Here is a 13681-nt window from a genome sequence, read left to right as displayed (position 1 = left end):
CACATTAAGGTCCTGGAGTGGCCTAACCAGTCTCCAGAGCTTAATCCCATAGAAAATCTGTGGAAGGAGCTGAAGGTTTGAGCTGCCAAATGTCAGCCTCAAAACCTTAATAACTTGGAGAGGATCTGCAAAGAGGAGTAGGACAAAATCTCTCCTGAGATGTGTGCAAACCTGGTAACTATAAGAAATGTCTAACCTCTGTGACTGCCAACAAGGTTTTGCCACCAAGTACTCAGTCACGTTTTGCAAATACTTATTTCATTCATTAAAATGCAAAGCAATTGATAACTTTTTTGAAATGCATTTTCTGGATTTTGTTGTTGTTATTTTGTCTCTCACTGTTAAAATAAACTTACCATTAAAATTATAGACTGATCATTTGTCAGTGGGCAAATGTACGAAATCAGCAGAGGATCAAATACTTTTTTCCTTCACTGTAAATAAAACTGTTTTATCTGAAATAGAATAGTCTATGCAAATAATATATTTACACCATTCTATGCAAACTAGGATCTTTAATTTGGAAAGTACCTTGCAAGCCACCTTAATGTTCAATCAGTTTCTCAGAATTTTAATATAGCATCAAACAAACAGCCAATCACACAGCAACTGACCACACCGGCACACAAGACATATATAAACTAAATAGGATAAGACACTTCTACCGAAGTCCTGCTCATGATGTTACCTAGCCTGATAACGAAATATTCGGGAACTAAATGGCAAGCTCAGAGAACAAACTACTGCCAAAATCTAAAACCCGAACTATAAGTATTTTCTATTATTCCACCCTAATGTTACCAAGATTCCATTACTAGTAGGTAGAAGTGTACTGACACAAGATCATGATTTTTTGTCCTAAGAGCTTCAAAATCAAAAAGTTTGTGTGTGTGCAAATATTTTGCCATATTTAATCTGAAGTCATTTAATTATAATTTACTTTTTTCTTTACATCTTGCTCTTTGACTAGTTGAACAAGTCACTGAACATATAACTTTTTTAAAAATGAAAACCTTGCTTGCTATGAGGTAATTTTTAATTGCTAATAAAACAATTAATTTTACAATTTCTATGGTTTCAAGAAGATATGCTTTTGTGTTTAGGAAATATTGCACAATGTAAAACCTCAGTTCTTTAATTCAAATATGTATTTTCCTGGCACTATGTGTTTCTAGTGAGAGCTGAAAAAAGGAAGATATTCATTAAGGAGGAATGCTCACACACCCTTCAAAGCACCTTTTCTCTTTCTGCACATCCCTAGCTGTAAGCCATTCAGAACTTTAAAAATTAGTCTCCAAATCCTTTCTTAGGCCCTGAAAATAGATTGGCAGCTAATGCACTAACAAAGAACAAGCGTGATATGATTAAGTTAGCTAATCCAATTACAAACATTGAAACTTTCTTTTGGATGAACTGAAGTTTAGAAACTACCTTGAAAAGTAGTCCATCATAGTATGATTGTAATAATTCAAGTGAATGGTTACCAAAGCACATATGTCACAATATCTCTGCCCAAAACATCAATTTAAAACTTGTAAAAGGCATTCTTAGTCACCGCTGTCAAAAACAGATTTAGAAAAGGAATAATTTGAGACAATGTGGTAGATTTATCAAACAGTCAAAATAATTCAAATTATAAAATATATTGAAAGAACTGTTTAACTAAATCAAATATTGTATTGTAGCAAATAACTTACCTTTTCTGTTGATATGAATTGAGACCAATAGCTGTCTCAGTCTAAAAAAAGAATAGAAAATTTCAATTGTAAAACATTTTTTAAAGAAATTACTTCTAAATATTCAAATTATTTAGAACTGAATATCATCTCTCTATCCCATTACAGGAAGTCTTCAACCTATGACTATAATGGAACCTGTTGTTCCAGTTGTTAAGTGAGGCACCCAAATAACTGCCTCGCTCTCCATGTTGTGGCTGTTATGTGAAGCATGCCTCAGGGGTGAAACAGACCCTGGAAGGCTTGGTGCAGGCCCAGGCCCACACTGCATCTCCCCAGCTCACATGATTCGAGAATTGTAATCACTCCCAAAATGGCCTGAATTTTGTTCATGTGACCATAGGGGAAATGCAGTAGCTATAACTTTGGGTAATAAGTCCCTTTGTCCAGTCCTATCATAATTTAAAACGGTTACTGAACAAATTATCATAAATTGAGGACTACTTTTAACTAGAGAATATCTAATCTCACAAACATTTTAGGTTGATACACACTAATAAACGTGTAGATAAACTATAAATGCTGCATATTTTTACTTTCAAAAATCTTTTGACAAAATTCCTCATCAAAAGCTATTTATTTATTAAATTTTTATCCTGCCTTTATTACTTTATAAGTAACTCTTGGCGATGAACATACATAATACTTCTTCCTTCTCTTCTTTCCCCCCAAACAACACTCCTGTGAGGTGGGTTAAGCTGAACAATTGGCCCAAACTTACCCAGCCAGCCCTCATGCTTAAGGCGGGACTAGAACTCACAGTCTCCTGGTCATAGCAAACTGGCCCTTCACCCAGTTCAAGCTACCTCAGCAGTACTGGGATAAAAATACAAGCTAGAAAATGGGAAATAAGAAACTAGGAAAAAAAGCAACTCTCACCCGACATATAAGGAGTATGTATTCGGAACAATTATAGACTAAATTTTATGCAATGAATTGTGTAACATAAAAAAATTCAGATTTTGGAATTTATATTTTAAATTGACGTATGATCTACATATAATTTACTGTATTACTTATATACTGTTTATCAGTTATAGTTTTACTGTTTTCTTTTTTATACTGACTTTATTATTTTAACCAAGGATATTTAAAGTTTAATAGTCATGTCCTGATTACAAAATGGATGTCAACGCTGCTAACATCGAATGTTATTGCTTGACAAGAGATGAAGAAGTAGCTATTTCATATGTTAAACTTGTGTATTGCTTTAAGACTTGTGTATTGCTTTAGTTTAAAGTTGGGAGGAGGGATGAGTAGGAATGCACCTTCAAGGCCATTTGTCTCTCTAAAGAAGATAAGGCTTTGGCGGGTTTTCTAACGGAAGGGAAACTGATTCTTTAAATTAATTGGAGAATATGATTAATGATAAAATTAGGAAGGTGGAGAATTGTGTTTTAATATATTGTGCAAGGGGCGGAGATTTCAGATTCCAGATTCCTTCGAGCAAGCATTTGCCGGTGTATTAGGCTAATAAAGGACTTTTAAGGTAAACAATGCCTCAGAGTCACTTGAAAAGCCCATACGTCAGAAACTTGATATCAAGCTGGAATCTACCAACTTTTTAAATTAATTAGGGAGTTCCGACCTCCTGTCGCTGTCTCTAAGTTTGGGAGGCAGTTTGGCAAAGAGTTGGAGAAGATCCCAATGGAGGAAGAAAAATTGTCTGAAGCCAGCTCCCCGGCACCAGCAGCTTCCCCAGTGGGGGAAGGGCCAGCAAAGAAGCCGGCACAGAAAGAGTTTCAGCAATCCTCCCAGCTGGAAGCTAGACCCAAACAACCAGGAGAATTGGTCTGGTCATCAGAGTGGATTAAGCCCAGCGGAGAGTCCAGGAGCCTCGGAGCAGCCAGGCCATCCCCATGGGCTTCAAAGGCAGAGGAGGTAGGACGACAACAGAATCCTGCACATCATATTCCACAGATCAGTGGGGAGCAGCCAGGCCAGCTGAGATTGAAGACTCGGGTGAGTGGAAATATCCGTCTGCAGCCCAAAGCCAATCAGTTGACAATTTAGCAGAAAAGTTTGAAGAACTAGAAGTGAGAAGTGCAGTACAGCTCCTGCCAAAAAAGGCCCCCAGCCCACCTTTTGCAGAGCTAACGGCTCTCCCACCCCTGGAGTTCCCTGCTAGAGCCTCCAGTCCCACAGAAGAAGAGGAACTAGAGCCCCCTCAGCAGTGGGCAGTGTGGCAGCCCACACAGAAGGAGGGGCAGCAACCTCTGAGCCTAAATCAGCTGATAGAGGCCTTGCAGCAGATTGGGGTGTTGCAGAAGCCTGTGTTCTGTACCAGCCTGCTACCGGCCCTGCAGCAAAAGCAGGGACAACCCCTTTACAAACGGCAAGAGGATGGAATAAAGCCTGCCAAATTTATTCACATAAAACAGAGCAAGACAAGACACCAACCATAAAACACGAGCTAAGAAGCAGGAACAATCCAAGTGGTTGCCTTCAGCAAACCAGCCCTCCCACACATTCCCCTTAAATACAGTTCAGGGCGTGGCCTCTCTCTGCCTCCTTCCAAGGTGCCCCATTGCCTTCCTCTGTTTACTCCTGACTGACTGCCTCCTGCGTCGGGCATCCTTGAACAGGGCCAGCTGTGGGTCATCTTCATCCATGCTGTCAGGCTCACACAGCTGGGTCTGCATCGTGACCAGATGAGAGGGGCCTGGCTGGGGGCTCTTATCAAGCTGTCCAATCCCCTCAGCAAGCTCTTCAACACCCCCCTCCTCCTCCTCTGAGTCGTCCGACCCAACTGCCGAACCCACAGGCTGACCCTGAATCACAACAGCCTGGAGGGAAACAGCCAATTGGGGAACAACAATCCCATGGAGACTGGTCACCACCCCCGAGTGCCAAGCAGCCACTGAGGGGCCCGCAAGTGAGGGAGGCACTACAGCCTTTGAGACTAACATGACTGTTAGTAGATCAGCAGCAGAGGGCGCCACCATTCCCTGCAGCCAAAATCCAGAGCAGACAACAGCAACCCCACCCATCCAACAACCATTGAGGGGTCTACAACAGCAGATGGTGTCACAACGTCCCACCAACCAACAGCACCCTCCCCTCAGACAACCACAGCAGGGGAGACAGCAGCAGGGCCCAAACGTGCAACCCCTAGGCCTACAACAGCACCACTGGAGTAGACAGCATTTGGGAGTCCAACAGCAGCAGTGGGGGCCTTGGCAGCCAGTGAATCAACAACCAGGAGGGGGCCAGCAGCAACTGGGGGAACAACAGCAGCAGTGGGGGCCCCAACAACCATTGATCCAACAACCAAGGGGGGGCAGCAGCGATGGGGGCCCCAGCGGCCATTGAACCAACAACTAGGGTGGGGCCAGCAGCAATGGGGGCCCCAGCAAGCAATGATGAGTCCACCCTTCAAAGCAACCTTTGATGGGGACCCAGAAAAACTGATTTTTTTCCTCAACCAAATACGCTCTCACTTGAATCGCTGGGGTCACACTTACCCGGACCCGGGTGTGATGGTCGATGTGATTGCATCCAACCTAGAGGGAGAAGCATCTCAATGGTTGAACAATTTATATAACGAGCAGGCCCCTTAATTGGAGGACCCCCACCTTTTCCTCCTGGGGCTGAGGGACAGATTTGAGGACCCATCCATTGCCCTCAAAGCAGAAGAACAAATCCATAAGATAAAGCAAGCTGGCCGGCCTTCCCTAGAATACGTGCAGGAGTTTCAAAAGATAGCAGGTCAGACAGACAGATGGCCTGAGCAATCAATAATTTATCTTTTTAGAGAAGGGTTAGACAACCACCTCTCTCAGGCATGTATCTACCAAGCTGTACCCCACCAGCTGCATGAATGGTACCAGGCAGCCGTGAAATTAGATGTCCAGCTCACCCTCTATAAAAAGCTCCCCCACCTGAAACTGCGCCAAAACCAGGGTCCAGATGGTTACCACCACCCCAAAACCCCCAACGACTGCTACTGCCAAAAGACCTAGACCACCTACAGGTCCGCCAATCAAGTGCTTTCGATGTGGACAGCAGGGACATCGAGCAGCAACTTGCCCAGTTCCTTACCCGCAACAGCATAGACCAGATCCAACAATGAGGAAGAAAGCCGCACAACAGCCACCGAGAGAAAAGTCCAACTGGGTCACCCAGAAGCCCATTATCCAGGTTATGTGCCCCACCCAGGAGGACACTGGGCCACCAACTGGACCCACCCCCACTTTACCCGGGTTGACAGCAACGGTGAATGGGAGAACGACCTGATGGTGAGTGGACACATCCTACCTTTTTTATTACCTGCTAAACTCATAGTCCCTAAGTCAGGAGCACAAGTAGACCTGAAAGTGCTGGTTGATACTGGCTATTCCCGATGCATCATTAGCCTGTCATGCGCCTTTGAGACTGAGCATACGGGCTAAGCCATTGTCCAAACCTGTGAGGTTTGAACAAGCTGATGGCTCCCTAATGAGAGGGACTTTAGTCACGCAATTAACGGAGCCCTTACGCCTAGAAATAGGCGAGCACTGGGAATTTATTCGCTTCCTGGTAGCTCCAAAGATGTTTGAAACTGTGATTCTAGGAGCCTGGCTAGACAAATGGAAGCCATTGATCTGGTGGGAAAAGGGAATGAGAACTGTGAGGCTACCCATAGGGCCCGATCCCCCCATTGATTCAACTGATGTTACAGGACAATTTAGCCCACCCAATGAGTGAGCACACATGGCTGCCTTACGGCCACCTGGCAAGCCGCTCATCCCCAGCGAGTACCAGGACCTAGCGGAGGCATTTAGTGAAAAAGAATGCAACACCTTGCCTCCTCACCGTCCCAATGATTGTTCCATTAAACTGTTACCAGGGGCCAAACTCCCCCAGCCAAGAATGTACGCTATGTCCCCCCTTGATATGGAGGAGATGCAACAATATGTGGATACAAACCTAGCGAGGGGATTCATCGAACGGGCCAAGTCTACTGTGGGAGCCCCTGTGTTGTTCAAAGAGAAAAAAGATGGGTCTTTACGTCTCTGCGTGGACTATAAAGGCCTAAACGTTGTGAGTGTGGAAAATAAATACCCTATCCCCCTCCTGAAAGACTTGCTAACCCACCTGGCGAAGGGGAGCATCTTCACCAAGTTAGACCTGAGAGAAGCATATTACCGGGTAAGAATAAAGGAAGGGGATGAGTGGAAGACAGCCTTCAACTGCCCCTTGGGGAGCTACCAATTCAAAGTCATGCCATTTGGACTGTAGGGCCCCCCCGCCGTATTTATGCAGTTGATCAATGAGGTTGTATATGAACACCTATACAAAGGGATCCTAGTATACCTTGATGACATCCTGATATACAGCACAAATATGACCAACCACATAAAACTGGTCAGAGAAGTGTTAAAGAAACTACTGAATGCCAAACTTTATGTCAAATTGTTGAAATGTGAATTTCACCAAACCCGATTAGATTATCTTGGCTATAGAATCTCCAATGAGGGTATCAAAATGGACCCAGCCAAAGTAAAAACTGTAATTGAATGGCAGTCCCCCAAAACCAGCAAACAGCTCCAAAGCTTCCTAGGGTTTGCCAATTTCTACCGACAATTTATTCTCTCTTTTGCCGAGATTGCTCTACCTCTTACAGAACTACTAAAAACAGGCAAGGGAGGGGGAAAACCGCAACCTGGCCAGCCGCTAGCATGGACTACGAGTTGTCAGAAAGCTTTCAAGAATTTAAAAAGACTATTTGCGGCTGAACCAGTCCTAAAGCACCCTTGCCCAGGGGAGCCCTTCGTAATTCAGGCAGACGCCAGTGACGTGGCAGTCGAGTGGTGTTATTGCAAAAGAATAAAAGTGGGGTCCTGCAACCTTGTGCTTACACCTCTAAGAAATTTACTGAAAGAGAGAGGAGATGGACAGTCTGGGAGAAGGAGGCCTTCGCTATTAGGTGGGGGCTATTAAACTGGTGGCACTACTTAGAAGGGAGCAAGGTGCCTTTTGAAGTATGGACAGATCACAAAAATTTGGAGGCACTAAAAACTCCCCGCAAATTGTCCCCAAAACAATTACGATGGGCACAGTACTTCAACTGTTTCTACTTTACTCTAAAGTACATACCAGGAAGAAAAAACTTCCTAGCTGATGTGCTCTCCCGATTGCCACAATACAAGAGCGAACATGAAGAAGTTCATGAGGCAATTATCCCCGGTCCACAAACTGCAGCCTAACTCACACCTCACAGGACCCCTAATCCTGATGACCCCGGGAAAAAGAAAATAAAGCGAGAACTCCTGAATTATCAATGGTTTAAAGACAATCAGACATCCCTAACATGCAGGGATGGTCTGGCTTACAAGGGGGGAAAATTGTACTTGCCTGAAGCTCTTCATCTTAATGCCCTCAAACACAGCCATGATGTCAAACAGGCTGGACATTTCGGATATCTAAAAACTCTACATCTCACTCGCCAGAAATTTTGGTGGCCGGGACTAAAACGAGATGTAGAAAACTATGTATGTACTGTATGTGCCACCAGGAAAAGAATCCCAGGAAAGACCCCTGGGTTACTGCAACCGGTGGCCGAACCTTCTCAACCATGGGAAGAAATAGCTATGGACTTTATAGTAGACTTACCTGATAGTAGAGGAAATACTGTCATTTGGACTGTGATAGACCTATTTTCAAAACAGGCTCACTTTATCACCTGGAAAAGACTTCCATCAGCTCAACGCCTGACTAAGTTGTACCTAAAACATATCTATCAACTACATGGCGCCCCTAAGCGAATAATTTCAGATAGAGGGGTGCAGTTCACAGCAAATTTGGGAGAAACTTTCTTAAATTAATTGGATCATCTCAAGGCCTATGAACTGCTTTTCACCCGGCTACTAACAGAGCCACAGAATCCGCCAACAAAATGGTGGAACAATACCTTAGATGCTATGTCTCTTACCAACAAACAAATTGGACCGACCTCCTCCCTTTTGCAGAGGTGGCTTACAATAATTCAGTACATAGCAGCACCGGCTACACTCCTTTCCATGTAGCTACAGGGAAAGAATTCAACCCCATACCGGAATACCCTCAATTACCCTCCGCTTCCCAGACTCTTGATCATTGGGTGAGGGGTTGGGAAGAAGTTTGAAAAAATACCAAGGTGGCCTTAAAAAAGTCTTTTGAGACCTACAAAAAGCAAGCTGACAAAAAGAGCTCCCCAAAGAACATTCCAAGTTAGGGAAAAGGTCTATTTGTTGACCAAATACTTGCGCCTTAAACTACCCAATAAGAAATTGGGACCGAAATTCTTGGGGCCTTTCCCCATTGTGAAAATCATCAACCCGGTCACAGTAAAATTGAAACTACCCAGTTTTGGGGGGAAATTCACCCGGTGTTCCATTGTAGCTTGCTGAAACCTTTTCGAACCTCCACTTTAAGACCGCCCCTTAAGAAAGCACCTGGACCCCTCGTGGTAGCAGGTCAGACCCATTATGAAGTGAAACGTATTCTTGACTCTAGAATCTTTAAGGGAAAATTGCAATACCTAGTATAATGGAAGGGATACCCATTGTCTGAAGCCATTTGGGTAAAATCTACTGATGTGAAAGCTGACAGACTTATCAAAAGGTTTTATGAGAAACACCCCAACAAACCAAAAACCAGTTCCTAACTTGTGTTTTGTTTACATTACAGGATTTGTCCTTTTTGTAAGGGGGGCCGGATGTCAACGCTGCTAACATCGAATGTTATTGCTTGACAAGAGATGAAAAGTAGCTATTTCATATGTTAAACTTGTGTATTGCTTTACGACTTGTGTATTGCTTTAAAGTTGGTAGGAGGGATGAGTAGAAATGCACCTTCAAGGCCATTTGTCTCTCTAAAGAAGATAAGACTTTGGCGGGGTTTCTATTGGAAGGGAAATTGATTCTTTAAATTAATTGGAGAATATGATTAATGACAAAATTAGAAAGGTGGAGAATTGTGTTTAATATATTGTGCAAGGGGTGGAGATTTCAGATTCCAGCTTCTTCTGAGCAAGCATTTGCCAGTGTATTAAGCTAATAAAGGACTTTTAAGGTAAACAATGCCTCAGAGTCACTTGAAAAGCCCATACGTCGGAAACGTGACAATGGATATGAAATGTTCATGAAATAAGCATTATAATTTTAATGATATAACATTAAAACCCATTGATGGGTTGTTAGGTATCCATCCACACTGTTTTATTTGCTTTTGATCTATATTAACTATCCTTTATATTCTTTTACACTTGTTATATCTTTTTATTTAGTCTTCTAAAACAGCACTATAATATTATATAAAATAAATAAAGGCAACCAAAATGGTCTGGAATTACATGCAATTTTCCTTCCTCCTCCTAGCAGAAAGGGGGGAGGGAATTATAATAAGAATAGCTGCCCTGAAGTGAAAGAGAACTGATGAAATAAAAATGAAGTAACTGAAAGAGAAAGTAGAGGAAAGTACTTATCAGAAATTATAAAAAGAATTAACATTTTACTAGGGTGGGGAAGAACTTATCTTCAATATTATAGTTACTGTAGTGAGATTTACCTTTTGGTAATACTTGAATAAGGTTATGCTATTTCAAAGATGTAAAGAGATAAGCAGAAGAAAGAGGGAAGCCATTTAAATTGTTTTCGCCCTACTGAAAGTGAAGACTCAAAAAAAATGTGCAGATGCATGGACAGAAACTCAGTCACTGGATTCCCTAACATTTTTTTTCTACAATCCCCACTCATCCCCACTCAGACAGAAGCAAACTTCCTCTTTCAATATCTGTCAGTATTCTCAGAAGGTAAGACAACCAATCCTTTTTCAAAGGTCACCCTTTGAATAAATATGAAGCTTAATAATTTTGCTGTTGTAGCACATAAAATATTATTTTTTGAGTATTGAAAGTATTGAAATTTAAATTCAAGGAATAATTTCTGCATACCATATGACTTACAAATACAGATAGTCTTAGACCTATGACTAAAATTGAGCCCAAAATTTCTGTTGCTAAGAGACAATTGTTAAATGAGTTTTGCCCCATTTTATGACCTTCTTGCCACAGTTGTTAAGTGAATCACTGCAGTTAGTAACATGGTTGTTAAGTGAATTTGGCTTCCCCATTGATTTTGTTTGTCAGAAGTTGGCAAAAAGTGATTACGACCTCAGGACACTGCAACCATCATACTTATGAGTCAGTTGCCAAGCGTTTGAATTTTGATGACATGACCATGGGGATGCTGCATCGGTCGTATGTGTTAAAACAGTCATACATCACTTTTTTCAGTGCTGTTGTAACTTTGGTCATTAAATGAACTCTTGTAACTTGAGGGCTACCTGTATGTGGTGAGATACATGTTTCCCCCTCCTCCTCCCTCACACTCACTCATCTCTCCCATCCATCATATTGCTAATTTTCTGACAGGAGAAAAGATATAGCTGGCAGCCTGAAAGGGAAAGTGGAAGATAATAGCCCATAAAGATGGTAAATGAATGAATAGGCTCAATGAGGAACAGCTATAACGTAGCTATATAAATTCTCACCAAAAATGCACTTATTAAATATTAAAAAGGGTCATCTCCTTTTCATGAGCCAAGATGAATATTTTAATTTTTTAAAAAACTATTTTGAAATCAAATACAGATAGTCCTTGACTTATGACCACAATTGAGCCCAAAATTTCTGTTGCTAAGTGAGACATTTGTTAAGTAGGTTTTGCCCCATTTTATGACTTTTCTTGCCATAGTTAAGTGAATCACTGCAGTTCTTAAGTTAGTCACATATTTGTTTAGTGAATCCAGCTTCTCCATTGACTTTGCTTGTCAGAACGTCACATGACCCTGGAATACTGCAACTGTCATAAAAATGAGTCATTTGCCAAGCAAATGATCACATGACCATGTAAGTGTGAAAAACGGTCACAACTCATTTTTTCAGTGCCATTGTAACTTCAAATGGTCACTAAACAAGCTGTTATAAGTCGAAGACTACCTGTAAACCTTTTTATAATAGCATCATTTGAAATGAAAACTGAAATACAAATTTTTAAAGCAATTCTCTCTGAAAGCAAAGTAACAAATAACAAAGGTAACTTCACATACCTTGCTATGGCTTGTTTTAACCGTGATAAACTGAGTAATAAATCAAAATAAACAAGCACAATTCAATTGTAGCACAATTCAGCACTGTAACTAATTAAAAACATATTTCATAAAATCATTCTGGAATTAGGCATTGGAAGGCAATGTTTTTTTATTGTGGATTTGCTACTATATCTCAAACTCATTACTGATGAAAAAGTCATATAGATGTAAAATATTTTACTTTATCAGTCCCTAAACAGTTTTTTAAAACAAATACTTCTTTTTAAAATGTTTCATTCCCTTTTAAACAATTCTAAAAATTGAGGCAGTAATATCAGAACAACAAGCATTTATCTGACAGATTGAAGAAATATATTTTAAGCTGATGAAGGCAGGGAATGTCACAAATGGAGGGCTTATATTGAGAAGTCTTTCACTGCAATTGGGCACCTGCAATAGGGCATTCTCATTAGATTTTAACTGATGGGCATTTAATATATTAGAGGAAGGTATTCTGTCATATAGTCGGATTCTACAGGCTTTGAACATCAGTACACATAAATTAGCAACCAGGATAGAACAGAAGCAATAGACTGCCCTAGCCAGGGCATTTTTTTAAATTTTTTTTTACCAGTTGAAATTTCTGGGCCAACTCAAGGAGAGTTCCAATTGTAGTACAGGTGAAACTCGAAAAATTAGAATATCGTGCAAAAGTTCATTTATTTCAGTAATGCAACTTAAAAGGGGAAACTAATATATGAGATAGACTCATTACATGCAAAGCAAGATAGTTCAAGCCGTGATTTGTCATAATTGTGATGATTATGGCATACAGCTCATGAAAACCCCAAATCCACAATCTCAGAAAATTAGAATATTACATGCAATCAATAAAAGAAGGAGTGTACATAGAACGATGTCGGACCTCTGAAAAGTATAAGCATGTATATGTACTCAGTACTTGGTTTGGGCTCCTTTTGCAGCAATTACTGCCTCAATGCGGCGTGGCATGGAAGCTATCAGCCTGTGGCACTGCTGAGGTGTTATGGAAGACCAGGATGCTTCAATAGCGGCCTTTAGCTCTTCTGCATTGTTCGGTCTCATGCCTCTCCTCTTTCTCTTGGCAATGCCCCATAGATTGTCTATGGGGTTCAGGTCAGGCGAGTTTGCTGGCCAATCAAGCACAGTAATCTCATGATCATTGAACCAGGTTTTGGTGCTTTGGCAGTGTGGGCAGGTGCCAAGTCCTGCTGGAAAATGAAGTCAGCATCCCCATAAAACTCGTCTGCAGAAGGAAGCATGAAGTGCTCCAAAATCTCCTGGTAGACGGCTGCGTTGACCCTGGACTTAATGAAGCACAGTGGACCAACACCAGCAGATGACATGGCTCCCCAATTCAACACAGACTGTGGAAACTTCACACTGGACTTCAAGCATCTTGCAGTGTGTGTCTCTCCATTCTTCCTCCAGACTCTGGGTCCTTGGTTTCCAAATGAGATGCAAAAGTTGCTTTCATCAGAAAAGAGGACTTTGGACCACTGAGCAACAGACCAGGTCTGTTTTTCTTTAGCCCAGGTAAGACGCTTCTGACGTTCTTTGTTGTTCAGGAGCGGCTTGACAAGAGGAATACGACATTTGAAGCCCATGTCCAGGATCCATCACTGTGTGGTGGCTCTTGATGCACTGACTCCAGCCTCAGTCTACTCCTTGTGAAAGTCCCCAACACTTTTGAATGGCCTTTTCCTGACAATCCTCTCCAGCCTGCGGTCATCCCTGCTGCTTGTGCACCTTTTTCTTCCACACTTTTCCCTTCCACATAACTTTCTATTAATGTGCTTTGATACAGCACTTGGGGAACATCCAACTTCTTTTGCAATTACCTTTTGAGGCTT

At 41.8% G+C, this 13681-nt stretch overlaps 1 protein-coding gene across 3 annotated transcripts in view; it reads right to left on the bottom strand.

Moving 5' to 3' along the window:
* The window catches only part of TMEM131 (transmembrane protein 131), a 165594-nt gene that overhangs the window by 120133 nt on the left and 31780 nt on the right, over window positions 1-13681 (bottom strand). For all 3 annotated transcript variants that reach the window (XM_083361487.1, XM_083361485.1, XM_083361486.1), the window contains exon 3: window positions 1698-1738. In XM_083361487.1, the coding sequence (XP_083217613.1) occupies window positions 1698-1738 (41 nt within the window). The remainder of the gene's footprint in view (window positions 1-1697; window positions 1739-13681) is intronic.

The sequence above is a fragment of the Vipera ursinii genome (genome assembly GCF_947247035.1).
Source record: "Vipera ursinii genome assembly, chromosome: 4".
NCBI lineage: Eukaryota > Metazoa > Chordata > Lepidosauria > Squamata > Viperidae > Vipera > Vipera ursinii.
The sequence above is the reverse complement of the archived record's forward strand: the minus strand, read 5'-3'. Positions and strand labels throughout refer to the sequence as shown.